Raw genomic sequence first — 23,822 nt, forward strand, 5'->3', positions numbered from 1 at the left:
AGCCAACAATATGACTAGATTTAGCCAAAACCAAACAATAAAGTTTAAACAATGTAGGACGAGCAGGAATATGAACGTATGAGAAATATGAATAGTGTCTTTCAGAAGGTTCTTTCCATGTAAGCTAAACATCGACGATTGTGTCTTGCGCGTTAATTTGCCATGAAGAAGCTTACTTCAATAGGACAAAGTTGGGTCATGATCATGATCGAAAATTTGCCAAACAAACCAACCGACTTAAAAGTCGCTTCCATTCTGTTTGATGTCACGTCGGGACGAGTGCTCAAACGCATTTGTTGCACGGTTCGTCTGAGTTACTCTTCGTTGGAGCGATGATGATTTCCGAAGGCGCCACTCGGCTTGTCAGGCGCCACTTGTCGTAGCAATATTATTTTAAATCTCATAATGTGCAGAAACGGCGGTAAGCAGTGGTACATGTCGAAAGCTGCACATATCCTTTGCACCTTGAACACGACCATGCATTCCATAGTTCGAATCAAAAAGCCTAAATGCTGCTGTACTGAACAGTTGGAAAGTTGATTCCATTCTTCACTCCAATCAAAGGCTACTTTTCGATCTTATCCGAGTTACCACATTTTTGATCTAGGTTTAGCTTGTTTGTGTTGAGTTCCTGATAAGCTTTCTATATTCTTTTACATGTTTTACTGTTTATAACAATTTCTGTGCGTATTCAGTATGTCAACACATCTTGATCATCTTTCTTGTCTTTCAACCATAATGTCGCAATTCTGAAAAATTTTCTACGCCAACACCAGACTGTAAGTTCATTGATTTTAACAGTTTATTGTTTAAATAAGAATTTAAAATCATGCAACATGTTTTGTTTTATAGTTTCATCCAAAAGCGAGCACACATTATAAACAACATGGTGCAGCACATTAAAACTACTGTACAGAGCCCGGTACGGTAGTACGTCCGATGTTTGTGTAAAAATTGCGAGTTTGCGGAAAATGGCAAGGAATTTAACATTGCACACGTTTTAAAATAAACATGGCATAAATAAAGCTTTGCACTTTTTTATTGCCCACGGCGTATAATCAGACATTACTTCTATAAACAACCAATGGCATTTGGTTGCAAATTAGTTGTTGTAAATGTCGTGGGGCAAGTAACTGTGGTAAAAATGGGCGTTTTGGTGAATTTTTAACCCGATAATAACAGAAGTTTTGTCAAAAAGTATCAAGTATAGCCATAAAAGCCAAACAGAGATTTTTTTCCAGGATTTAACGTAGTAGATTTGCAAGGTGACAGAATTGACTTAATGCTTTGCTATTGCTGTATGATTAGGTATAGCCTAATGTTGGCACAATTGATAACTTTTGTCATTTCAGACGTGAAATATATATGGTAGAAACCTGAAGTAGCCTAATACTTCATCTTAAGAACAATAGACGTCTAACCTATATTATATCTTGTACTATAACGAGCAAACGTTGCCCTGTCCTGTGTTTCCTTGTCTTAGAAAAATTCTTGCCAATTGTAGGGGAGACCGGGGTTAGTTGGATAAAATTTTAGGAAAATTTAAACCACCAAAATTCAGAATGATCTTCGAAACATTTATCTAGTCTGGCATAATGACTACGCTGGTCTACAACTTATTACAAAAGACTGACCAGAAATTGTTACAGGTTTACGCACAAACTTTATTTTTTCAGACAACAGTCACATTTTTCAACTAACGCCGAAGCCGGGGTTTGTTGAAAAACCACACGGGGTTAGTTGGAAAATATATCAATTTGTTATAAACAGTATTCAAAAGTGTCTGTTCTTTGAATGTCAATCAATCTATTGTGGATTGTAGCCCGACAAGTCAACAGGGAAGACAAATTTCTGCTGACAGCGTTTCGTTGATCCGCGAAGATCCACGTTGAGTTTTGCGTTTATACTCGCGCATACTTTCAATTAAAAAGTGTGGATAGGCCTATTTATCGATCTGTATCAAATAACAAGTTCCAACTTAACTGTACGAGGTTGTATAAGTAAAAAATATGAATTCCATCAAGCATTAATAAAATAAATTTTTACTCATATGATTTTACATATTCCAACTAACCCCATTCAAAATTTTCCAACTAACCCCGTATGCACATGGGAGAGAAAACTTACTTTTTATGTAGCGACTAAACCAGGTAATTTAATTGCCTCTGCCTTTTCTGGTACCATGGCACCTACGGTCAATATAGACTAATGAACTTTCAATAGTCTCTCTAGAGCACTATGTTACACTATATTTACCAACAAGCTCGAATTTTAGTTCAAAGTGTAAAAAACAGAAAAACGTGTGCCACTTTTATGCTTCTGCTCTGAGACCAATAAAATTAACATGGGGAATAGATAACATCGTTATCAATCACTAAGGGGCAGTAAAGATTTACAAAGATGTTCGGGGAGTACTAAAACTGCGATTTTTCAACTAACCCCGCTGTCCAACTAACCCCGGTCTCCCCTATCAGTTTGGTTTAGGCTGGTTGGTTTAGCCTAGTTGATGCACAGCATATTATCATGCACAGTTAAGAGATATGCCTTAAGCTTTTGTTGTAATGTGTTGTATTAATATAAAATTCTGCGTAGGCCTATACGTAGACGGCAGAATCTAATTTGAAGCAAAAAGAGAGCCAGAGTCGATGCAAACATTTTAACTGCAGACGCTTCGATTAATTAAACTATGACTATGTACTCAATTTCAATGCGAAGTAGAAATCGTTAAAAATGAGTACCATTACAGTCCGTGAGTCCAATGAGTACAAAAATGTTTGCATCTACCCTCCGTTGCTTCGAATTGCTCGATTTTCCGAAAATTTTGCTTCTTGGGATTACGTGTTCTACAACTTAAATAAGAAAGAAAAATGGAAAAACGAAGCAATCACGTAACAAGCTCTCGAAATCATGCCTGCGAAGCTAAATTTGAACATCAAATTTTTGTGTACCCATTCTCTTAACCTAACCGCCTATCTTTAACAACGGGCTGTGTGGCCTACATAAGGTGAAATAGTCACTTCATATAAAATTTTTCCGAAAAGATCGGAAAAAGTCTCATAAAATCAAACTATTTTCACCTTTCGTTTGAAATTTTTGGACAAGATAATGCTCAAGAGTAGCATGGAACGGCTAGTCATGTGAAATAGTAATAGGCTATATTGTGACTTCAGAGGCATCACCGGCATACGAACTTGTTCTACTTTCCCTCTGTCCTCTACGTATACTGCCAAACTTAAATGAGCCCTCTCTCTTCTCTTTCTCTTTCTCTTCTCTCTACCTGGGCTGTGTGATTTAGTACAATTCTGTGTTATGCGTGTATATACGCTATTGCTAGCAAATATTTGTTACACCATCAGTTATCAAACAGGATAATTCTGCTTTTAGAGTGTGTGTAAGTCATGCATATCGACTTATTTCGTGCACATAGGCCTACAACATGCTGGGAGATGTACGCAAAAGAAAGCAGAAAGCACGTCAGGAAGAATATGGTGTTGGTAAATTACAAGTGAAACTACCGAGCAAATCCAATGGATTCTCGTCATGCATTAATAGCATTGGAATTATGTTGGTAGTTATTGCAGCAACAGGACTATTTGGCTACTATCGAGCACCCTACACCTGCTTACCTGACGAACGTTTAACTGTGGAAGTAAAGCTAACCGGACCGTTTGCCTTCAAAAGCAAATTAAAACAAGGATCAAAGTAGGTGTAGGCTATTTATTTTTTGTCCTGAATAATGCGAGTGCTCTTTGTCGTGACTTTTAGCAATTAGTCTTGATGCTGTTTACAAAGAAATGGTAGTCCAAGCTAAAATATGTTATTTGAAGTAGTCTGTATAGCCTACATAGCTCAAACCAGTTCCATCTATATTTGTACCTTGGAAAAAATATACATCACATGATTCGTTTGCAATCACAATAAAATGAACTTTAGTTAACTGTGTAATGCACTTGACCATTAGGCCTACCACCAACTACGATTGGCTATAAATATGGAAGGGTATAAGAGGTTTAAGTCCTGCATGCTTTCTGCAGAAAATATTTTGATCTAAGAAACCTTGTTTTTACAGAATTACAGGTTTACCCAATCCTGAGTCAATAGCAGAAGATGACAAAAAGAATCTGTATGTAGGCTTATCTGATGGACGAATTATCCAGATTAAGCCTTCTGCTGATGGTGGACGGATCGGTGCTGGTGATATAGTGAATCTCACTTCTGGAATAATAAAAAATATTCCAGCTGTCTTGAAGGATGTTAGTCATGGGTGGCCTTTGGGTAAATTTAATTTTGAAATACTCTAAAATATTTGCAAGTAATTGGATAACTTCTCTATATTTAAAATGGACATATTCAATACTTGTAGCATCAAGCTCACCCAATATACCACGTTGATTCTTTATAGGTTTGCGCTTGCGAGGCGATACTTTGTATGTTGCTGACGCTAACTACGGGATTTATACAGTCAATGCACGTTCTGGAAAAGTGGAAACGTTAGTCAAAGTTAATGATGTAAATCCTTCGTTGCGTATTGCGGACGATTTAGACATCACCCGAGATGGAAAATTTATTTACTTTTCGGACTTATCCGCCTCCACCGTTGACAAATTCATGTACGACGTATATGCAGGTATGAATAGAAAACACCCATTTGTATATATAAATACATGAAGTAAGTTGTTAAAAAAAAGTCTATATCGCGTAAGCTATTGGGAATTATTTCTATTTCTATTACTGTGGAATTATTTCTATTTGACAGGCTATATTGCAAACATGTTATACCTTTACAATAAATCTCCAGTTTTTGTCAGGTGTATGTAAAGGCAGAGTGTTTGAGTATAACACAGAGACCAAAAGAATCCGTGTGGTTGCTTCAAATTTGTGCATGGCCAATGGAATTCAGCTATCACAAGACGAAAAGTTTTTATTTGTAGCTGAATCTGTGCAGTGTGCTATACACGTGATTGATCTGACAACGTGGAAGACCGTGAGAACTATAAATATTCCAGGTAATCGACTTCATTATTCAATCAATAGTTGGTGACATAGTCTAGTGAAAGTCATACTTCTGAAGACTTTTCCTTCATTCGTTCATTCAGACATTCATTTCTAGGGTTGATTTTACAATTATTCATTTTATATGAATCAATCGCCTAGTAACCTGCTTATCTATGGTTTCAAAATTTTGAAAAAAGCAAAGTTTGTTCATGCATTTGTTCGGGGGTGTTAACTAGACTTATAAAAATGACTTGACGTACTCTATTGTGACACTCTTACTGTAGATACGGTTGAAGACATTCCAGGCCAATACCGCAAAATATTGAAGGATTGTTTGATTTGTAAATATATGAATTAAAATGGCAATTTCATACATATGTTTAATTAGACACAACCTGGAGGTAATATCTATAAACGACCTACGTTTGCTATCATATAAGCATTGTTCTTAAAGCTAGCTTGATTGAAGACAGACTTCTTAACGTTTAGAAGAATCTTAATGCAGAATAAAGCTTTCTACTTCGTATAGATTAGGCAAAACATTTTCGAAGATTATCATTTGGTTTCACATATACACTATACTTAAATTGTTTCTGGTTTAATCTTACGTAACCGTTTTGACGTTTTGATTTTTGTGCTACCAGCAATATAGTTTACATTTCTTGTGGAATATATTGCAGTAATTCCGGATAACATAAGACCTACCGGCAAAGGAACATATTGGATCGCTGCCGGACTTGTGTGGACGCACTGGTATTCTTTCTTGGAGAGATATCCAATTATCAGGCAGATCGCCACGGGTTTACTCAATTACAACTATCTGATTAAGTAACTACAGAAAATTTCAATTTTATTACACATAGTCCGTCGTAGAATGCGGGTTGTTCGTACGATTCAAATTAGGCGATTTTAAATCTAAACATTATTTGCAAGGCTATATTTGGTTTAGATTTTGGCATTTATACTGTATTATAGTTTAACATTAGCAATATATGTTGTCGGACAATATTGCTAAACATAATTTTTTACGGAATGTCTGTAATTATTGGCGTAAAGTTGGTTCCCTCTAACTTCTTTAGTTTTTTGCGCAAGAATTGTAATACGCAATAATTTGCTTAATAATGCGAGCGTGATATCATGCAAGCGGCTATTTGGCGACTGGGTATAACAGAGCGATTAGAGCGCCTTCTAAAAAATGCGGTTCAATTCTCTGTTGCGTTACCGTTGTAACATCCTTGCGCAAAGTTTGGACGACAATTCAACGCTCCTGTTCAATGGTCCTGGTGAATATTTCCAAATTCTCCAAACTCGGACCATACTGTTTTATACCTATAAAGAAACAACTATATATTGGAAAAGAACTAACCATAACTAGGTTGACTGGACTTGCATAGACGGCACAACGTCTGCAAAAAACACACAATATGAAATGTTGGAAGGGTCGCTTTTTGTTTTACTAATGTATGAGTTTCCACGACATGGATAAGTAATTTTAATAAAACATTGAAAGATATACTACTATTTACTTACTTACTTTAGGCTATTTGTTCCAAAAGGTTAAGTATAGGCTGACTGGAATTACATTGTCAAAAGCTCGGTTGTCATTTGCAATTAACCGTTCATCTTAAATTTAAAATGAAATATTTATTTAAGCTCCTCAAATATTTATAGGTTTATGTTTCATCCTTCCCATTACAATCTGCTGCTTGAAATGAACGAGAAAGGCGAGATTCTACAATCACTTCATGATCCAAGTTATGATACCGTTCATGGCATGGCCCAAGTTATTACTTTGAGTGACGGTCGGCTTGCTTTGAGTACATTTTTTGGAAGTAACATCGCAATATTGAACGACAAAGACGCGCGTGCAATAGGTCAGGGGTAACTTATAAAAATACGTAAATTACCACTCCAATTAATTTCACTGTCCAACCCGCAGGCCTCATGCGGCCCTTTTGAAGGTTTTGTGCGACCCTGGTGTTGGTATCGTTGTATTTTATCTGTAAATTGTATATGTATGAAACATGCATGAAAGTGTATGTTTATATGTGCATGGAATTGTGTCATTAATTATTATTTTATTCATGTACAACTTGCTTCTGCGTCATAACGTACGTTATTGTACGTGTTGTTAGTACTGTGTTTCTGGTTAGTAGTGTAAGTTATTCATGGTTGAAAACTTGAAATGTATGGCCCGAATTGAACTAATGACGTAATTTGTGGCGCACTAAGATATTTCGGTTTGACATAGCTTCACTAGCCAAACAAAGCACGTGGTTTTTCTGTTAGTGCTGTATGGTTTTGTTTTGCTGTGATGGGCGTTAAATGCGTGAAATAAATTCGACAATGGTGTGGACGATATCGAGACCGTAATTGTTGGAAATGAAAGCAAGCACCGAAAGAAACACAGTGAATCGTCCTGCTAATTTACTGGCGAAGTGGGCTTTAGGCCGATGCTAACGATGCGACTGCATTGGACCCTGTTCTTTATTGCGGACCTTGTTCTTTATTTATTTATATATTTTATGTGACTTTATTTATTGCGCTGTTTAGCACCAATACAAAAATAACCGTATATTGGTATAATCTAAGGCTTAATTGTTTAACCAAAAATAACGATTTACGTGTTTAATACATATTCCGCCAATATAATTAATAATTGCACTGCCACATACTTTACAGTACAAAATTAAATGTAGCAGTCTCAAAAAATGTCGTTTTAGCGAGATATCCGGATAATCGGAAGAATATTACTATGGAATTCTTTACAGAGTTTGAAGCATAGACACCTTAAATAGAAGGACTAGTAACTCGCACTCTCGGTTTACGAAACTTGGGTCCCAATCATAGACACCTTAAATAAATACGGTCCCAATATTTTATGTTATCATCTCATATGAACGTCGCCAATAACATGGACAGACTACTCGCACTATGCTGTTAACGAATGGTTACGTGACACAGGGAGGGTTAAACTCTGACTTCTACAATGCCTAATTAACTATACTAATGGGATCGGTTCCAGGTCGATTCAACCCACGGACGATTCAACCCCGGACGATTCAACCCACGGACGATTCAACCCAGGACGATTCAACCCAGGACGATTCAACCCACGGACGGTTCAACCCGCGGACGATTCAACCCGCGGACCATTCAACCCGCGGACGATTCAACCCGCGGATGATTCAACCCGCGGACCTTTCAACCCGCGGACGATTCAACCCGCGGACGATTCAACCCAGGACGATTCAACTCCGGGCTATTCAACCTGCGGACGATTCAACCCACGGACGATTCAACCCAGGACGATTCAACCCCGGACTATTCAACCCGCGGACGATTCAACCCACGGACGATTCAACCCAGGACGATTCAACCCCGGACTATTCAACCCGCGGACGATTCAACCCAGGACGATTCAACCCAGGACGATTCAACCTAGAACGATTCAACCCACGGACCTTTCAAGTACTATTGGTTACTATTGGTTATCACTAGGGCCATTTTTATTTTGACCTAAAAAAAAATTTTTTTGACTTTATTTTTATCAAATTTTGACTTTATTTTGACCTAACGAAATTGCTTATTTGTAGAGGCCACAGTTCTTCCTCCAGTTACCCAAACATAATATTTTGTCGATTTCAGACCCAAACGTAATATTTTGTCGAAAAGTCAAGGTGTTTTATGGATTATAAAAAGTGCGTCGTGTTTTTTGGCGATAGATTTAGGTAGCTTGTGTTATCTTGTGAAAAGGGCACTTTGCCTCGATTTTCTCCGCATGGTAAATTCTAATAAACAGCAAATTAAACAGGGAATGCTTGTTGTTGCTCCAATCCAGCTTGATGGCGTTTACTTTTCCTGTGGCTTTCAACAAAATACTTTTTATCGCACTTCACTATAACCTCGCAAAAATTGCACCTTAAATCACCCCCGGGAGTTGCATTAAATTCATCAGAAAAATCTCGACAAATCTGTCTAACTTTTGCTGAAGACGATTTAGCTTGCTTAGGCATTTTTGTATTACAGAATGTCAGTAGACTATTCCTAAAATCCAAACTGTTGATCTTCGAAAATACTACGTTTATGAAGAGGAAGTGTTTTATAAGAATTATTTAAATACGTAACAATGAATAAACAATGGACAATTTGCGATAAAAGTTACTGCTGATCCAAGTGGGCATTGTGACTTATTTCCTGCTTTTATGGGTTAATATGGTTTAATTGTGTCGCAGTTCCTGATTTACAATGCTTCCACGAGAATTTTTACAAGAATTACTCTCAAGAAACACAAAAACTTTGTAAAAAGCCATATTTTGACAAATTTTGACTTTATTGAAAATTTTGACTTTATTGTAAATTTTGACTTTATTTTGACCTATAAACTTCTTAGAAACAATCCCCTAGGTGCTGAAAACAACTTTATTCTTTGATTCGTGGTCAGACGAGGTCCTTAAAATTTTTTGACTTTATTGACTTTTGCGGGCCCTAGTTATCACCAAGTTACTTTGTGGCCAATATTTTTTAAGCTAAATAAAGCTAATATATAGGCCTAAGCTAATATAAAGCTTTTTGTGTTTTCTTTTTTTTCTTTTACCACTTCTTGTTAGCATTGGTTGTACATCAAAACACTTATTGTTTTCTGCTTTCCAGTAAAACCTTCAATATTGTTATTTTGCCCTATACAGTAATTTGCATACATTTCTGTCTACGCCTGCTATTATTTTTTGTATTTACCCGTGTAGATCGGTTATTATATAAAATGTTCTCCTTTTAGCATTAAGTTAGGCCTACTATATGTCCTCTTTTAGGAGGATTTGTCTTCTTTTCTCAAGAAAAGTGAATTGTCCTCCGAGGACGCTCAAAAATGCCTAAATGTCCTCTTTTTTCGCATTTTGAGTTAGTTGCTTATACTTTCAACAAGACTTTTAGGCGAGACGTTGTATTTATTTCCAAAAAAATGCTGTAGCCATGAAACATGCTGAATTGCTGATTTAAAACAGGTTTTCCAAGAAATTGCCTTCCAGCCCTACGATCTTGATTGTTATTACTTTCGTTTTACTTGCCGGCAAAAAAATGTCCTCTTTTTGGGTGCTGAAAATATGGTAAGCCTAATTAAGTTAACATTTTTGAAGTTTTTGAAAAGACAAAATGCTTTCGACCCACGTACGTAAATGTGTGTATTTATTTTTTTGCATGTACACAAATTACAGCTATTTTTATAGACACCTGTTTATACATCGATTAATTAGAAAGAAAGTTGTTTTATTTACAGGCAAACTTAAGAACATGAACCTGAACACAAACACAGCACGTATAAAACACAAAACTGAAAAGAGTACTACAAACGGTAATTAATTAGCACATATGAGCGATTGCACGCAGATACATCAATTTACAAGCAGATACAAGTTTTTAAAAGGCAGAGAACCCTTGAGCACTAATAAAGCTTGCTGTGTGAAATCCTTGTGTGCCACGCGACAAGCACTGCAGATAGCACCTAGCTTGCCTTGAAAATCCCCAACCGGCTTGTGGCCACTAAGTGTGGTGGCGCCAAATTCAACAATTTCCACTAGATTGCCTATCACACACAGAATAGGCTAATTGCTCTGATATAAATCAGCTTGATGGTAAGCAGGTTTCACGATTCGGGTGATTGCGCGTTGAAGTAAACACTTTTTAAAGGTAGGTCTACTAAGAGCGGAAATTTGGAAGTTTCCACAAAGTCATGTCAGAAAACAAGGTTGGCTAAGTTGTTGCATTGCTTTTTGTTGAATAATAGTAGGCCTATACTTTTTACCTTTGTCAGCGTCTATTTCAACGGCTACCAGTTACCGAATTTGGAGAGAGCTACTTCGGTAAATTGTGGCCGTTGACGTAGACATTTTTTTCCGAGCGCCGTTAATCGAAGTAGGTTAATATGAATATGATAAACGGCAATTATATTAGTCAGTGAATAGAAATAAAGGTTGTTTTTAACTTAAAACCACATACCAGGCTAATCATTCCGATGTGTAAATTAAACTAAAACCTGAAAGCTAATCCACTCTGAACCTATAATCCTCGTTAACTGCTACAACACCGTACCAGAATTTATTTTTCAATGGTTCTAGTCTGTAAAGCGGGACTGCAGAGATTGGCATACCCACACTCCATATTGTTTTTCATGAGCTTCGGTATCCCACCTGAAGTGCGTTATTTTGTACTTATGGCTCGGATAGAGCTCATGCGCCCTCAATTTTCCATTAGTTTAAAGATTGAATAAGACAAGCTGTGAAATTGCACACCTACGTATGCATTTCCGTTGGTTCTGAGCGTTTTTATGCTCTGCACTTTTCACTTTTAACTGTTGGGCGCACCCAAGATCTTGCTGAAAATAGCCATTCTCTACGGTCTGCCTGGCAAATATGGCCATTTTCAACAAGATCACAGAAGCGCATGATTGTGAAATTGTGACCGAGTGCACAAGTTCTCATCACCAACAGATGATGTAAAGTGAAGTACATGTTAAGTGCTAGATCTCTGATTAGTGCACTTCCTTTTTCTTGCAGTGTTCACCGGGAAAGGAGAATGTCTCCCCACTGGCTGCTGCTAACTCAGGTGTACCAGAGCGGCACTCTCCAATATCCAGGATATTATTAAATCGCCAGGTACCTTGTGTCTTGTCATGCTCATACAGAACAGAACAAGTTAAATGTTTCCGTCTCAAAATTTTGCTTATTTTTAAAACTCAAGTGAAATGATGGTTTTCCTTGCAAAATTTCTATCAGTTTTATGTGAGTTGTAATATTATGTCTATTTCCTGTAGAAAGAAGATGTTTATGAGAGTAACGGCTCTCCTCTGCCATCTCCTGCCACTCAAGTCTTTGAATATTCTGTGAGTTTCGATTCATTGCATTAAGCTGCGTTAGTCAATTAAATGAAATCGATTATTATTAATACAGATAATGAACTAAGTTAATTGCAACTAAGATTATGTTCCAGGTCGTTCATCAGAAAAATTTGCAGCGAATGGAAACATTGTCTCGGGAAAATGCTGCACTCTCCACCGAACTCACATCGGAGCAAGAGCTTCGCTTCAAACTGCAAAGATTAAATGAAGAACAAATATTGGAAATATCAAGGCTGAGTGAGTTTGATTTTTCATTTTCTTGCAATTGGTGATGTCTTAGTTATTCAAGCTTAAGATGTCATTGCTCCAAATTGATATCTTTGAAATAATTCGTCAGAACAAGATCTAGATAAAACAAAGAAAGAACAAAAAAAAGCTCAGAATGAGTTCGATCTCACACTTGAGGATAAGCAAGTGCATTGGGAGAAGAAATTATCTGAGTGAGTACATACTCAATTCAAATTTACATCAAAATTTACTCAAGTTATGATGTAGTGTAAGTTTTGCATTAGTACAAAAGACATCTTTCGCTATGCGGAAGGGATGGTTTGAAAATAGGTTTTCTAAGACCTGTCTAAAAATTTTATTCCGATACTTAATGCAGCCTTCTTTGCATTGGCATCATTAGAATGTCATCTGTGTTGTATTGACTTTAATTTTTGTTAAATTTGTTGCGTTTATTAAGTTTGTTATGAATTTTGGTGTTTAATGTCAGACTTCAAGAAATCAACAACAAAATGAAAAGAAGTTTTGAAGATATCCAAATCAATCTGGAAATTGAAAAGAAAACTGTCCAGGATTTTGAAAAAACAGTAAATCTGGTTACAATGTCACATAATATTGCCATAATAATTTTTGATCTCGTTGAATTGCTTAAACTTTTACAGTTTGAAAGATTTGAAAAGGAACGAGAGTTAAGCAAAACAAAGCTCAAGAAACTTGAACTTGATGTCAGTGAACTCCAACAAAATTGCTCAAATCAGGTGATGTCTGTGCAAGGCCAGTTTCTATTAAATCCTAACAATTTATGCCGTGGGTGTAAATAACTGCAAATTCATCTCCATTTACTGCTTTGTGAAAGATGAGTAATAGTTCATTGCGAATGCGTTAGGGCTCAAGATTGCATAAATCTTATGCTCTGAAGCAGGGGTGGGCAACATACGGCCCGCGACGGGGTTTTGAGCGGCCCGCAGACAGTTCAGCAGTTCAGTTCAGTTTTGACTTCAGCAGCTATTGAAGTACATTATTCGTTAATAAATTCATTAAATACTGTTTTTGGTCTCTATGCTTAAAGTTTACATTAAATACGATTTATTCCTTGCATAGATGGATAAATACACGATTAATGTATCGATTCAGGAATCCGGCCCGCCAAGTACTTTATTTTCTCATATCAGGCCCGCCGACGGAAGAAGTTGCCCGCCCCTGCTCTAAAGCAAATGTGTGCAACATGCGGTCCATGCAGCCATTCTATGCGGCCTGCATGAACATCAATACATGGGCCACACTTTGCAAATGTTATTATTTTTTTCTTCACAAATCCTGTTATGTCACTAAGATCATGTTTATGACTTATCTATTAGCATTATTGACATTTGTTACAAGATAATTTCATAGCAGTGCAGCTTTTTGCATGAAACTGTTGTGCTTCCCTGCTCTTAAATCTTAAACTTCTGGTGTACATAAAAAAGTTATTTTTCTCGCTGGTTTGGTGTGAGCTATTAAGACCTTAACGCAACACACTTCAAACATATTTCTGAGGTGGACGAAATTATGCATATTGTAATTAATGTTATGTCAAACAACCTCTTTGTCTTAGATTAACATTTAACGGCGTGCTGAAGCAATTCACCATCAACTTGTTTTGTCGTTAATTACCAGGAAAAAGTTCTACTTCTAAATGAAGAAAAACTGATCAGTTTTGCCAGAAAAGAACGGCAATGGCTCGATGAACAGGACATTTTGCAAAATGCACTCAATGACGCGGAGTCAAGATGTAGAAAGCCCATGATTGGTCAGTTTATTTTTTTATATTGGAATGAGATCAGGAGTTCTTACTCTTCATCAGAAACACCTGCTACAATAAAGCCATTGTCGGCTTCTGGCTTGTCTATTGAATTTACTGTGATTATTTTGTCATTACGAATTGATACCTGTCTCATTCACCAACCTTGTTGAGTTGAGCGTGTCTTTCTTCTCCTATCTAATTCATGGTGTGTTACTGTTTTCCTTTACTGGTTTATTGCTTTTGGGAATGGAAATGTTTTTCAGTTTACTTTGGCTTTGGATGTTTAACTTAATTAATTAGACCACATGCAACTTTAATTTGGTTATAACATTAAATATCTTAAAATTTAAGGAAGACGTTTTATTGTATTTCGGCACATCAGCAATTTTGATGTAAATGATATCGGTGTAGCTGGTTTTTTTGACTGCACATTTCATCTAAAACTTTCCATTTTTTTAGATCTTCAGCCTTCAGTACAGGGAGAAAGCATGTCTGTGGCCACTGAGTTTGAGGTTCGTTACGTGACAATACTTTGTGAAACAATTCGTTGATATTTTGATGAATTTCCGAAATAGTAATTTGATTTACTATATGATTTCAATGATACAGGTTCGTGCATTGAATGAAAAAATTGCCCATTTGAAAAAAGTTTGGCTGAGTCCGGGTTCAGCGGAAGATCTGAGAAGAGAATTGAAGGATGAGAAAGTGGGTTTAAGCTCAACTATAATCATCATCATGGACAAATTCTATGTTTAATATTTAATCATCGATTTTGATTGAACTTGTGACTTTGCAATACATCTTTATCTCGGCTTTCTTTTCATGAAGGACGCTCACTCACAGTTGATGAGAAGTCATTCTGATCTCAAAAAAGCAGCTCAAGTGATGAATGAAGAAAAGTCGTTATGGCAGCAGAAGTTAAGAAAATCAAAGTTGGAAGCAGAATCATCTGAGAATCATCTGTATGAAAAAATTGCCCATTTGAAAAAAGTTTGGCTGAGTCCGGGCTCAGCGGAAGATCTGAGAAGAGAATTGAAGGATGAGAAAGTGGGTTTAAGCTCAACTATAATCATCATCATGGACAAATTCTATGTTTAATATTTAATCATCGATTTTGATTGAACTTGTGACTTTGCAATACATCTTTATCTCGGCTTTCTTTTCATGAAGGACGCTCACTCACAGTTGATGAGAAGTCATTCTGATCTCAAAAAAGCAGCTCAAGTGATGAATGAAGAAAAGTCGTTATGGCAGCAGAAGTTAAGAAAATCAAAGTTGGAAGCAGAATCATCTGAGAATCATCTGTATGAAAAAATTGCCCATTTGAAAAAAGTTTGGCTGAGTCCGGGCTCAGCGGAAGATCTGAGAAGAGAATTGAAGGATGAGAAAGTGGGTTTAAGCTCAACTATAATCATCATCATGGACAAATTCTATGTTTAATATTTTATCATCGATTTTCATTGAACTTGTGACTTTGCAATACATCTTAATCTCGGCATTCTTTTCATGAAGGACGCTCACTCACAGTTGATGAAAAGTCATTCTGATCTCAAAAAAGCAGCTCAAGTGATGAATGAAGAAAAGTTTTTATGGCAGCAGAAGTTAAGAAAATCGAAGTTGGAAGCAGAATCATCTGAGGACGAAATTAAAAGACTTGATCAAGAGCTAAAGTCCCACCAAGGTCAGTTGATGCAAGCTCATTCTTTTTAAGATGAACTTCTCATTTCAGTTCTACTTACAACTTTATTAATATCAACCGAACTTTCATTGCTGATGCACAAAACCACTTTGTTTTTTTGTAGCAAAATATCGAGAACTTTCTTTAAGGAGTCATCAGCTCTTTTTTTCTCCTGGTACTCCGATCTTACGCAGAAAATCACAGGTGATTCGGTATTTTAACTTTACTCGGTACTCATACGCTGTTTCTAAGCTGCCCAATGATTTTTTTACAGGAATCTTTCAAAAGTCCACATCAAAAATACGACTCCCTGCTCAATGACTCTTTGGTTCGAAAATATATTTTATAGCCAATTTTTATCTACTTTTTTTATCTATTTAATTTAGTAATTGTGTGACTCGTGTTTGTAAAACATGCAAACTGTGCTTTCACTTAGTCTAATGCTTTTGTTGAAGGATCTCGCCATTGCGAAACGTTCACCAATAAAGAAAAATCAATTTCACACTTTGTTGGATGATGGTAATAAATTCCGCTTTAAGGACGTTAGCATTAGTAGTACAGTATATTGTCATTTCTCTGATCCACGTTTGATTTTTATTTCATGGTTTTGTACCAGGCTGCCCGTTGCGAGGTGATATTAATGACAACATTGGACTCAGCAGAAACTACCTGAGCATGGAGACAAGTTTGTTGAATGAAAACAACATAGCACGTAGTGAGTACAATGAATATGATTATGTGCAATGACAGTTCCCTTTTGGTCTTTACTACTAGGGCAAAATTTTGCTGATTTGTTTTTGTCAATTGCTGGTCGCCTTTGGTAGAACTTCCAGCTGTGTAAAATGTATTTAAATATTGTTTTTCAATTTGTTCCGTTGCCGTTTTCTGAAGATGCTGGCAATGTTGTCAGTGACTCGATCATTTTTGATGACTCGGCAATTGTGGACAGTGGATCGTATGACTTGAGAATACAACCGACTGCTCGGCCGAGCTTGTTAGGTGACACTTCGTTAATTCTTAGTTTTGAATTCTCACGTCGTGAAATGTAGATTCTTTGATTGATATTACGGAGAAATGAATATTTCATGATCCTGGCATGTAGTTGTAATTAATTTTACTCAATAGCGTGGTGGAATATTAGTAGTTCATAACATGATTCATTATTTTTAAGGATAGTTTTTCATGATTTGGCTTTAAAATTTATTTGAACAGCTGCTTACCATGGCGTCGCCGCATTTCTGTTCTTTGTTATGAAAAGAAATATTTGTAATCACAAGTGAGCTTTGAAAGTTTGGGGAGATAATTTCTATTATGCCAACAACTTCAAAATGGTAACAAGCTCCCAACATAACACCCGTATTTTAAGTATTACATTGAATGGTTATTATGTAATAAAGTACCTGGAGAATATTATCTTGTAAGGATAGTACAGACGTGCCTCATTTGAAAATGACAAAGTTTTGTGACAAGAAATATCTCAAATTCAGTCGCAGCGATCTCAGAATAGTAGGATGCACTCTATAAGCATGTCATTCTTCTCTTACCATCTTTATCTTCTGATATACAGCACACCCAGTCAATAAACTTTAGCACGAAGATTTCACCGACCGTGTTGCTTCAAACCTTCCTCTTTCATTCATGTGTACGTTCAAGATATGTCCATGATACTTACATCAGATCTTTTCTTATTTTGTAAACTTGGTTAGAAAGTATTCCATCTAACATCATTTTGACAAGCTGCCTGCTTTCAATGAGTAAACGAGCATGCAGTGATGTTCAGCCACTATTCTTACATCTCTGATTAAATATTCTAAAGTTTCATCTGTGCATCGGAAGCATGGCAGTGATTAACCCTGAGCTCAGCGATGCTCTGCAGTATTCTTTAAATGATTTCTATGTTTAGGGCTGCCCTTGCTTGAGGAACCGGATTATCCGAACACAAGCTGCTCCTTGCATCGGATTGCAGAACTTCAGGGGAGGAACGCAAAACAACTTCCTCATTTGAAGTCGTCTTACCCAATCGAAACTCAGGTAGATGTCATCATTTGTAACAAGTTAATCGGAAAATATGATCTTCACAATTTCACTGTACCTGCTTTACAAGTGCCAATAGATTTATTACTTGCTTGTAGCTTCCGATACATAACCTACTAGCAAATAAGTTAAAATTTACCACAAATGACAAAGTTAGGGTTCCATGAGATTTTTAGTAAACATTGCTGCTATACGATCTGTTTTTAGTGGATAGAAAGTACTGTCCACAATGAAATAGAAAGAGCAGTAAGTATTTGCTGTTGTTTTCACACCGCTTGAAGTTGTTCTTTTGCAATTTGGGTTGTAACTAAGCTATCTTCTGACTCAAGTCGGAAGTCTTTGATAAAATATTCTTATCGCTTAAAACTCTTTGCTGTCTCAACTGCCACAAGACTCGTGTCGAGTCATTTAGACAATTGAATCGTGTTAAGTGACTCAAGTCGTTACAACACTGCACTCAGGTTCAATTTCTTGTTGTCTGCACCATCTCGCCACATCCACATTATTTATGGTTTGCTGGATCGTGATTTGAACTTTGCTAAACTTTTTGGAAATTCGATGTTCACTTACAGTTCTCCCTATAGGGAAAGACCCCTCGTCGATGTGATGAAGCGATCAGGGTTGGGAACGCAGACACCATTCTGCAGAGAATCAACCAGCTTAACACATCGGCGCAGAGCACATCAGCTGGTCTTTGTAAGGATTTTCATTCAAGGCGTAATCTCTGCTTGAAGATGGTAAAAAAATCATACCCATGTTGTGTATAATAATGAAGAAATTGCATTGCAGCACAAGACTTGCCTGGATATCGACCATCTGGCAGGCAAGCACTAACTAGAGGGAGAACGAAAAGAAAAATCGAAGCTTCTGAGAATTTTTCCCAAGTCAAGGTTTGTTCATTGCGACAAAAGTATTATAACCAAAGTAATTACATAAACATGTTTCTGTTGTTCAATAAATCTTTGCAGTCGACGTCAAACAATGTCGTTTGTTGCGTCATCATCGCATGTGAAAAGTAATCCAGAACATGCCCAGATGGGTTGTTGTGGAAACCTAGCATTGCCTTTCATATTTTTTTTTGCAAACTGTAACTATTTTGACTCCAGTTGAATCCGTTGAAAATAACAAAACCCAGTCTAGTGTTTGAGATACCTGTCACACCACCACCAGCAAAAAAGATAAAGGAGGAAAACAAACTCCCTGAATCTAACAGTGAGTTTCGTCTAAGATTGAACTTGTCAAAATTTGAATATTTTCATTTCTATCAGAATTTATTATTTCCATCTAGTACAATATTACGACATCTTTGCATGTCGTTCTACAATTGCTTAATGATTTGCTAATACAAATATTTTGCAGTTCCCTCCCGATCTGGTCAGAAAATGACAATCAAAAAAAGAACCCCGAGCTTAGTAAGGCCACGTTCTAGATTCTGTCTATCAACATCAGCCGTAAATATCCCTGATAAATAAATTTCTTTGTTTCAGATGGATCGTGTGAGGAAGCCTCTGGGAAAGTTGCGGTTAAGAAAGTAAAACTCTCGCAGGCACTGCCTTTATTTTCTCTTCATTACTTTAATTAATAGTTATATTACCTTTGGCACTGTTCTTGTTGTTAATCGCACCCAAGAAATAAAATGTCATCGTGTTATTGGATATCTATGTCGTCTTTGTCAAATGTTTTCGCAGGAAATCTTTATTCCCATCAACAAACAGTTGTTTCTAAGGTTTGACTTTTAATCGACGTGTAGGCTTTATTTATTTTTCGCTAAGCAGGCCTACCAGTTAAAACACGGTACATAAATTTGTTTTTATTTCAACACGACATGTGTATTGGTATAGTTGTAAAAGCGGCATCCGTGCCTTATAACGAACTGCGTAGACGTTTTTGTAAATAGGTTGAATCGACCTAGACCCGAACAAAATAGGGTACATAACCGTTTACCACGACGTACAGGCCTATTCAGGAAAGCCCAAGTGTTGAATCGTCCGTGAGTTGAATCGTCCAGGGGTTGAATCGTCAGCAGGTTGGTTCGTCCGTAGGCTGAATCGTCCGACCACCCTTTCTCTGAAAGGCATTGCAGATGAAGTCAAACAAACCTGAAATTGCGGCTGACTTTGCTGCCACCTGGCTATTGCTCGCACAAGCTGCGAAGGCATGTATGTCTTCTGGGTTTGGTATATGCAGAGATGGGTAGTCGGTACTTTGAAAGTACCTTCGGTAACGGTAGCGGTACTTGGAAAAAAATGTACCGACGGTTCCGATATTCGGTAGTATTTTAAAAAAGTAGTCCGGTACTTTTTCGGTAGGCTACTCAGTACGGGTACTTTTTGCATAAAAGTTGTTGCTGCAAATTTAATGTTTTCCGCTATTATGTCCCCGGTAAAGATTACTCCAGTTCAAAACATATGTGACGTTAATCACTTGCAATTTTGCTTGACACTTCTCGATTAAAAAAGATTAACTGTTGCTAAAATTAGTATTAAGTGTTAATTAAAATGTATTTTTGAAAACACATTAGTTAAACTTCTGAAATTATCACGTGAAAAGTAACGAGTACCGGGTTCGACTAAAATTTCTTGAAAAAAGTAATTCGTTACAGAGATTTGGTAATTTTTTTCAGAAGTATCTACAGTACCGGTATCGTTACTGAAAGAGTAACGATTGGTATTTCTAAAAAGTGCCGACTGTTTTTTCTATTGATTTAGCACAACCGCTTTAAATTTCCGTTTCAGAATCGGAGAGAGAGATTTTTAGATTAAAGTAGTGAAAATTTATGTGAGAAGATATCTGTTTCTATAGCAGCTTCATGTCGGATAGCGGGAATTATATTTTTCAGGATTAGAATAAACAAGGCCAAAGTGTACTTGCATTACTAAAAATATTGGTTTATCATCGGCCGCGTTGAATAGAAAACTCAATTTGGCTCCGTGGACCGCAAGTTGGTGGCCTGACAAAGTAAAAAAAAACTGCGTAGGCTGCTTTCAAACTGGGGGTCTAACATGTGGTTGTTAATTCATCTCTGTTTTTCTCTGAAACTTTTTCTTCGTCGAGGAGAATTTCACCCAACTTAGACATGTATACTTTTCTATTTTTAATGCTACTCAATAATAAGCAAAACGTGTTGATAAAAATATTCAACTTATGTGTTGCAGTAACACTTTGGCCTTTTTTGCTTACTACTTTTAAGCAAATCTTCGCAGCTCAACTATCAAGAAGCATTTAGATATTCCGTGACAAGACTATAAAAACTATATGTTTCCATTTAACTTTATTTGGCACTTTTGTATATACAACAACTGAATATATTTTCAGAAATACGCTTGCAGTTTTGAAGGCGTGTTTTATTCTACACATACAGTCTTCTACACTTTGTAAGCACATCAATATTACCTGGCAGATGACAAACTTAGGGTTCTGAATTGGTTTAGATTAGGTTGATACACGAACAAAAGCTGCAGCGATATAAGCGCGAAACACACTACAATGCAACTATACACAAAGCATATATGGTATGTATACTATGCTCTACAAGTCTATATCGGTCATAACCGCTCTGTACAAGTTGACCTACTTCAACAGGTCAAGTATTCTAAACGCAAAGACGTTTGCTGATGGTATGTATGGGTGATGAGTCGGATATATCTTGCAAATATTCCGATGGGAAAATCGTTTATGACGTGAGTGTTCCTGTCGCTATTGCCCCGAAATATCTGCAATGTATACGGTCAATAAGTAAACTTAGACTTAAAGTGTGAGATACATTGAACAGGGGTTCTCTTTGCTTTAACTATCTCATTGTTGTCAAAAAAAGGGTTGTGTATATGCTTACAAGGTCATTTCCATTCCTGTCTTTGACGATTCTCAAAGCATTGGTTGAGTTCCCATATGATATCTTGAAGCTGGTTAGCCATTCGTCATAATTTGGTCTTCCTTGAGTAACAACGGCGGTTAAGTATGTTGGCATTTTCAAGTCGACTTGAATCCATTGGCCCGGATGATCTGCACACAGCAAAAAAATTTGTACACGCATGAGTAAGTGATATTTTAATAGACAGTAAGAAAGATTATTTATAACTTATACGTAAATAAATAATGTATCATATGTAGTATGTTGTAGAAATACTTTTACTAAAAGTTCAAGGTTTCACATTTACCTGTAACTAACTAAATGTAGGCCTATTCACTTTCGTATAATTAATTACAAATAATTTTTCGTATAAAATGAGCCATGATACTGAAGAGGTAACATACTTCTGACGTCACGACGTGGTACCCATGCGTTATTTCCTCCAGCGTCTAGTCTTCCACGATAAGGTTCATGATCAGGCCAGTTTGTTGACGAACTAATATCACTGTTTGGTATTTTTCCATTCGTAAGTCCAAGTGGACAAACGGCCACTGAATGTAAAATCGTGTACAAGTAACACGCAGGATAGATATTCAAACTTACCAAAACGTAGCTTATATATGGATAGGTATGTACGGATATAGGTACCTCTGTCGATGTTGTTATAAAACGTTGTCCACTGAAAATTCATGTTTCTAAAATTTCCTTTAAAATATTCAATTTTTTATATAAAAAGTTATAAACCAGCCTAAAAACTTTTATTACTTCACAATTGTCAATACAGTGCAAGTAATTGCAAAGGTTAGGATAGTATATATGGATAGGTTTAGATTCCCCGCAAGAATTCAAAACATGCGTAGTAAACTTTGTCGCAACTCGCATGTTACCAAGATTTATCTTCCAATGCTCACTTGATCCAGAATTTACAATATATGCTTCTAGGCCTACTCTATCTATGTAGCAAGATTTCGGTGTCGACTTCCTTTTAATATTATTCAATTTTAATTCACACGTTCGTGTTTGAAAGTAGGCCTATAGGCAGGGTTGCCATCAGTCTCAACTCAAAAATAAGGACGACTAGAAAACGAACGAGGAATACCACCTTAAACCGTGTACAACAAGAGAAAGCAACCAATGTTCCTAAAAAAAAAAAAACAAGACACTATCTGCATGTTAATAATTTTGGTATCTCTTTGGTACAAAATGGTATCGTAAGGTGACAAAATGCCCAAAATAAGGACAAAAGTGCCCACTTTCGCCCTAAAAATAAGGACGAAAGTGAAAATAAGGACATTTCTTAGAAATAAGAACAAATATATTTTCTAAGACACGGACCTTTAAAATAAGGACAAATCTTATAAATAAGGACGGTATGGCAACCCTGCCTATAGGCTATAATGATTAACGTTCCGCGTCCATATCAACTCTTGATCTTGCGTACAACTTGACAGTGTCACAGTATCAATAACAATATTATTAACAATAAGCTTACTTTCCAAAGTTCGAATTTTTAATTTAAGATTTTCAACTTCGCTCAAATCACATTGGCAAGTTCCAGGAGGACCGGGCAGTCCTGTTGTTCCTTGAGGTCCAGAAGCACCTTGCGGACCTCGTTTTCCATCTCTACCCCGCATTTCAAGGGATTCTGAAGAGGGAACAGCTTGTTGTGGAAGATTCAAACAAACTTGATTATTTTGGGCATCCACGGTTATCATCGTTAAGGGGACTATGAACGATAATAGCCGGCAATAGCGGATAATAGACAAAATAAGCGGCATTTCAGATGTAAAACTTAACTTTTTAACAGTTTTTTTTTACAGTTATATCGCTATTTTACCCTTGCATAGACTAAAATAAAACAACATAAATTGGTCAAAATACTAGACAACAGTTTAAAATTTAAGCCTATAATGCTTTTAAAATTTAATTAAACTATTGCCATCAAATGTATAGGCTCATAACATAAAATACTTTGTAACTGTATAGGCTATAACTAAAATACGATTTTAGTATGAAAAAATACATCAAACTTGGCAGCACGCAGCGACACACTTTTGCGACTAGACTGAGCATTGCATGCAGCTTTATTATCATTGCATTGCATGTTTCTGTTTCCTCCATCGTAGGTATGGAATAAAACCTCACCTTTCTTGCTATTTTATGGTGTACAACAATGCTGGTCTTAGTGTTCTCTTTTATTTACAGTAGATACAGTAGTATACTTTGCCCAATGATACATAGGCTATATGGATGAAACTGCTAACCATTCTGTTAAGCCTATCAAAAATTAAATTTCGCGAAAACATGATTAAGGCTGATAGCTTTGGATTTTCACAAACACAACTCACTTGAGACTTGACTGGCG

At 36.6% G+C, this 23,822-nt stretch overlaps 4 protein-coding genes across 7 annotated transcripts in view; 2 read left to right on the top strand and 2 right to left on the bottom strand.

The window, feature by feature from the left end:
• LOC143459565 (small ribosomal subunit protein eS26-like) overlaps positions 1-23,822 on the bottom strand; it is an 85,489-nt gene that overhangs the window by 43,867 nt on the left and 17,800 nt on the right. The gene's annotated exons all lie outside the window — the stretch shown is intronic.
• LOC143468770 (adipocyte plasma membrane-associated protein-like) lies at positions 2,483-7,356 on the top strand. The gene is made up of 6 exons (XM_076966159.1): positions 2,483-3,702; positions 4,070-4,275; positions 4,403-4,627; positions 4,809-5,006; positions 5,676-5,823; positions 6,667-7,356. The coding sequence occupies exons 1-6, from the start codon at positions 3,437-3,439 to the stop codon at positions 6,878-6,880; spliced, it is 1,257 nt and encodes a 418-aa protein (XP_076822274.1). The 5' UTR covers positions 2,483-3,436; the 3' UTR covers positions 6,881-7,356.
• Positions 10,563-19,262, top strand: LOC143459521 (uncharacterized). Of its 3 annotated transcripts, XM_076956727.1 has the most exons (24): positions 10,564-10,738; positions 11,547-11,645; positions 11,804-11,872; positions 11,980-12,124; positions 12,225-12,327; positions 12,603-12,699; positions 12,775-12,870; positions 13,769-13,901; positions 14,355-14,407; positions 14,505-14,600; positions 14,724-14,942; positions 15,066-15,284; positions 15,408-15,576; positions 15,698-15,777; positions 15,848-15,901; positions 16,029-16,092; positions 16,190-16,288; positions 16,465-16,572; positions 17,477-17,604; positions 18,192-18,303; positions 18,397-18,497; positions 18,714-18,819; positions 18,967-19,019; positions 19,095-19,262. In XM_076956727.1, exons 1-24 carry the CDS (start codon positions 10,724-10,726, stop codon positions 19,140-19,142), a joined length of 2,466 nt encoding a protein of 821 aa, XP_076812842.1. In that variant the 5' UTR covers positions 10,564-10,723; the 3' UTR covers positions 19,143-19,262. The 3 variants fall into 3 exon arrangements, with proteins under 3 accessions (XP_076812849.1, XP_076812857.1, XP_076812842.1); XM_076956734.1 differs by lacking the exon at positions 16,465-16,572 and having other exon boundaries at positions 10,563-10,738; XM_076956742.1 differs by lacking the exons at positions 18,967-19,019; positions 19,095-19,262 and having other exon boundaries at positions 10,563-10,738; positions 18,576-18,714.
• Positions 20,868-23,301, bottom strand: LOC143460513 (retinoschisin-like). Its single transcript, XM_076958044.1, has 5 exons — positions 22,950-23,301; positions 22,106-22,162; positions 21,862-22,008; positions 21,440-21,609; positions 20,868-21,320 (listed from the first exon to the last, which is right to left on the bottom strand). Exons 1-5 carry the CDS (start codon positions 23,233-23,235, stop codon positions 21,183-21,185), a joined length of 798 nt encoding a protein of 265 aa, XP_076814159.1. The 5' UTR covers positions 23,236-23,301; the 3' UTR covers positions 20,868-21,182.

Source organism: Clavelina lepadiformis, chromosome 1 (genome assembly GCF_947623445.1).
Source record: "Clavelina lepadiformis chromosome 1, kaClaLepa1.1, whole genome shotgun sequence".
NCBI lineage: Eukaryota > Metazoa > Chordata > Ascidiacea > Aplousobranchia > Clavelinidae > Clavelina > Clavelina lepadiformis.

Bases quoted from the DNA above. Each gene is read 5' to 3' on its own strand.
- LOC143468770 (XM_076966159.1), top strand. From the start codon at position 3,437: ATGCTGGGAGATGTACGCAAAAGAAAGCAGAAAGCACGTCAGGAAGAA. The intron at 4,276-4,402 runs GTAAATTTAATT...GATTCTTTATAG, and splicing joins TAGTCATGGGTGGCCTTTGG to GTTTGCGCTTGCGAGGCGAT. The intron at 4,628-4,808 runs GTATGAATAGAA...AGTTTTTGTCAG, and splicing joins CATGTACGACGTATATGCAG to GTGTATGTAAAGGCAGAGTG.
- LOC143459521 (XM_076956727.1), top strand. The intron at 15,285-15,407 runs GTGGGTTTAAGC...CTTTTCATGAAG, and splicing joins GAGAATTGAAGGATGAGAAA to GACGCTCACTCACAGTTGAT. The intron at 16,289-16,464 runs GTGAGTACAATG...CGTTTTCTGAAG, and splicing joins TGAAAACAACATAGCACGTA to ATGCTGGCAATGTTGTCAGT.
- LOC143460513 (XM_076958044.1), bottom strand. From the start codon at position 23,235: ATGCCGCTTATTTTGTCTATTATCCGCTATTGCCGGCTATTATCGTTC. The intron at 22,163-22,949 runs GTAAGCTTATTG...AATATTTTAAAG, and splicing joins AAAAATTCGAACTTTGGAAA to GAAATTTTAGAAACATGAAT. The intron at 21,610-21,861 runs GTATGTTACCTC...TGCTGTGTGCAG, and splicing joins ACCACGTCGTGACGTCAGAA to ATCATCCGGGCCAATGGATT.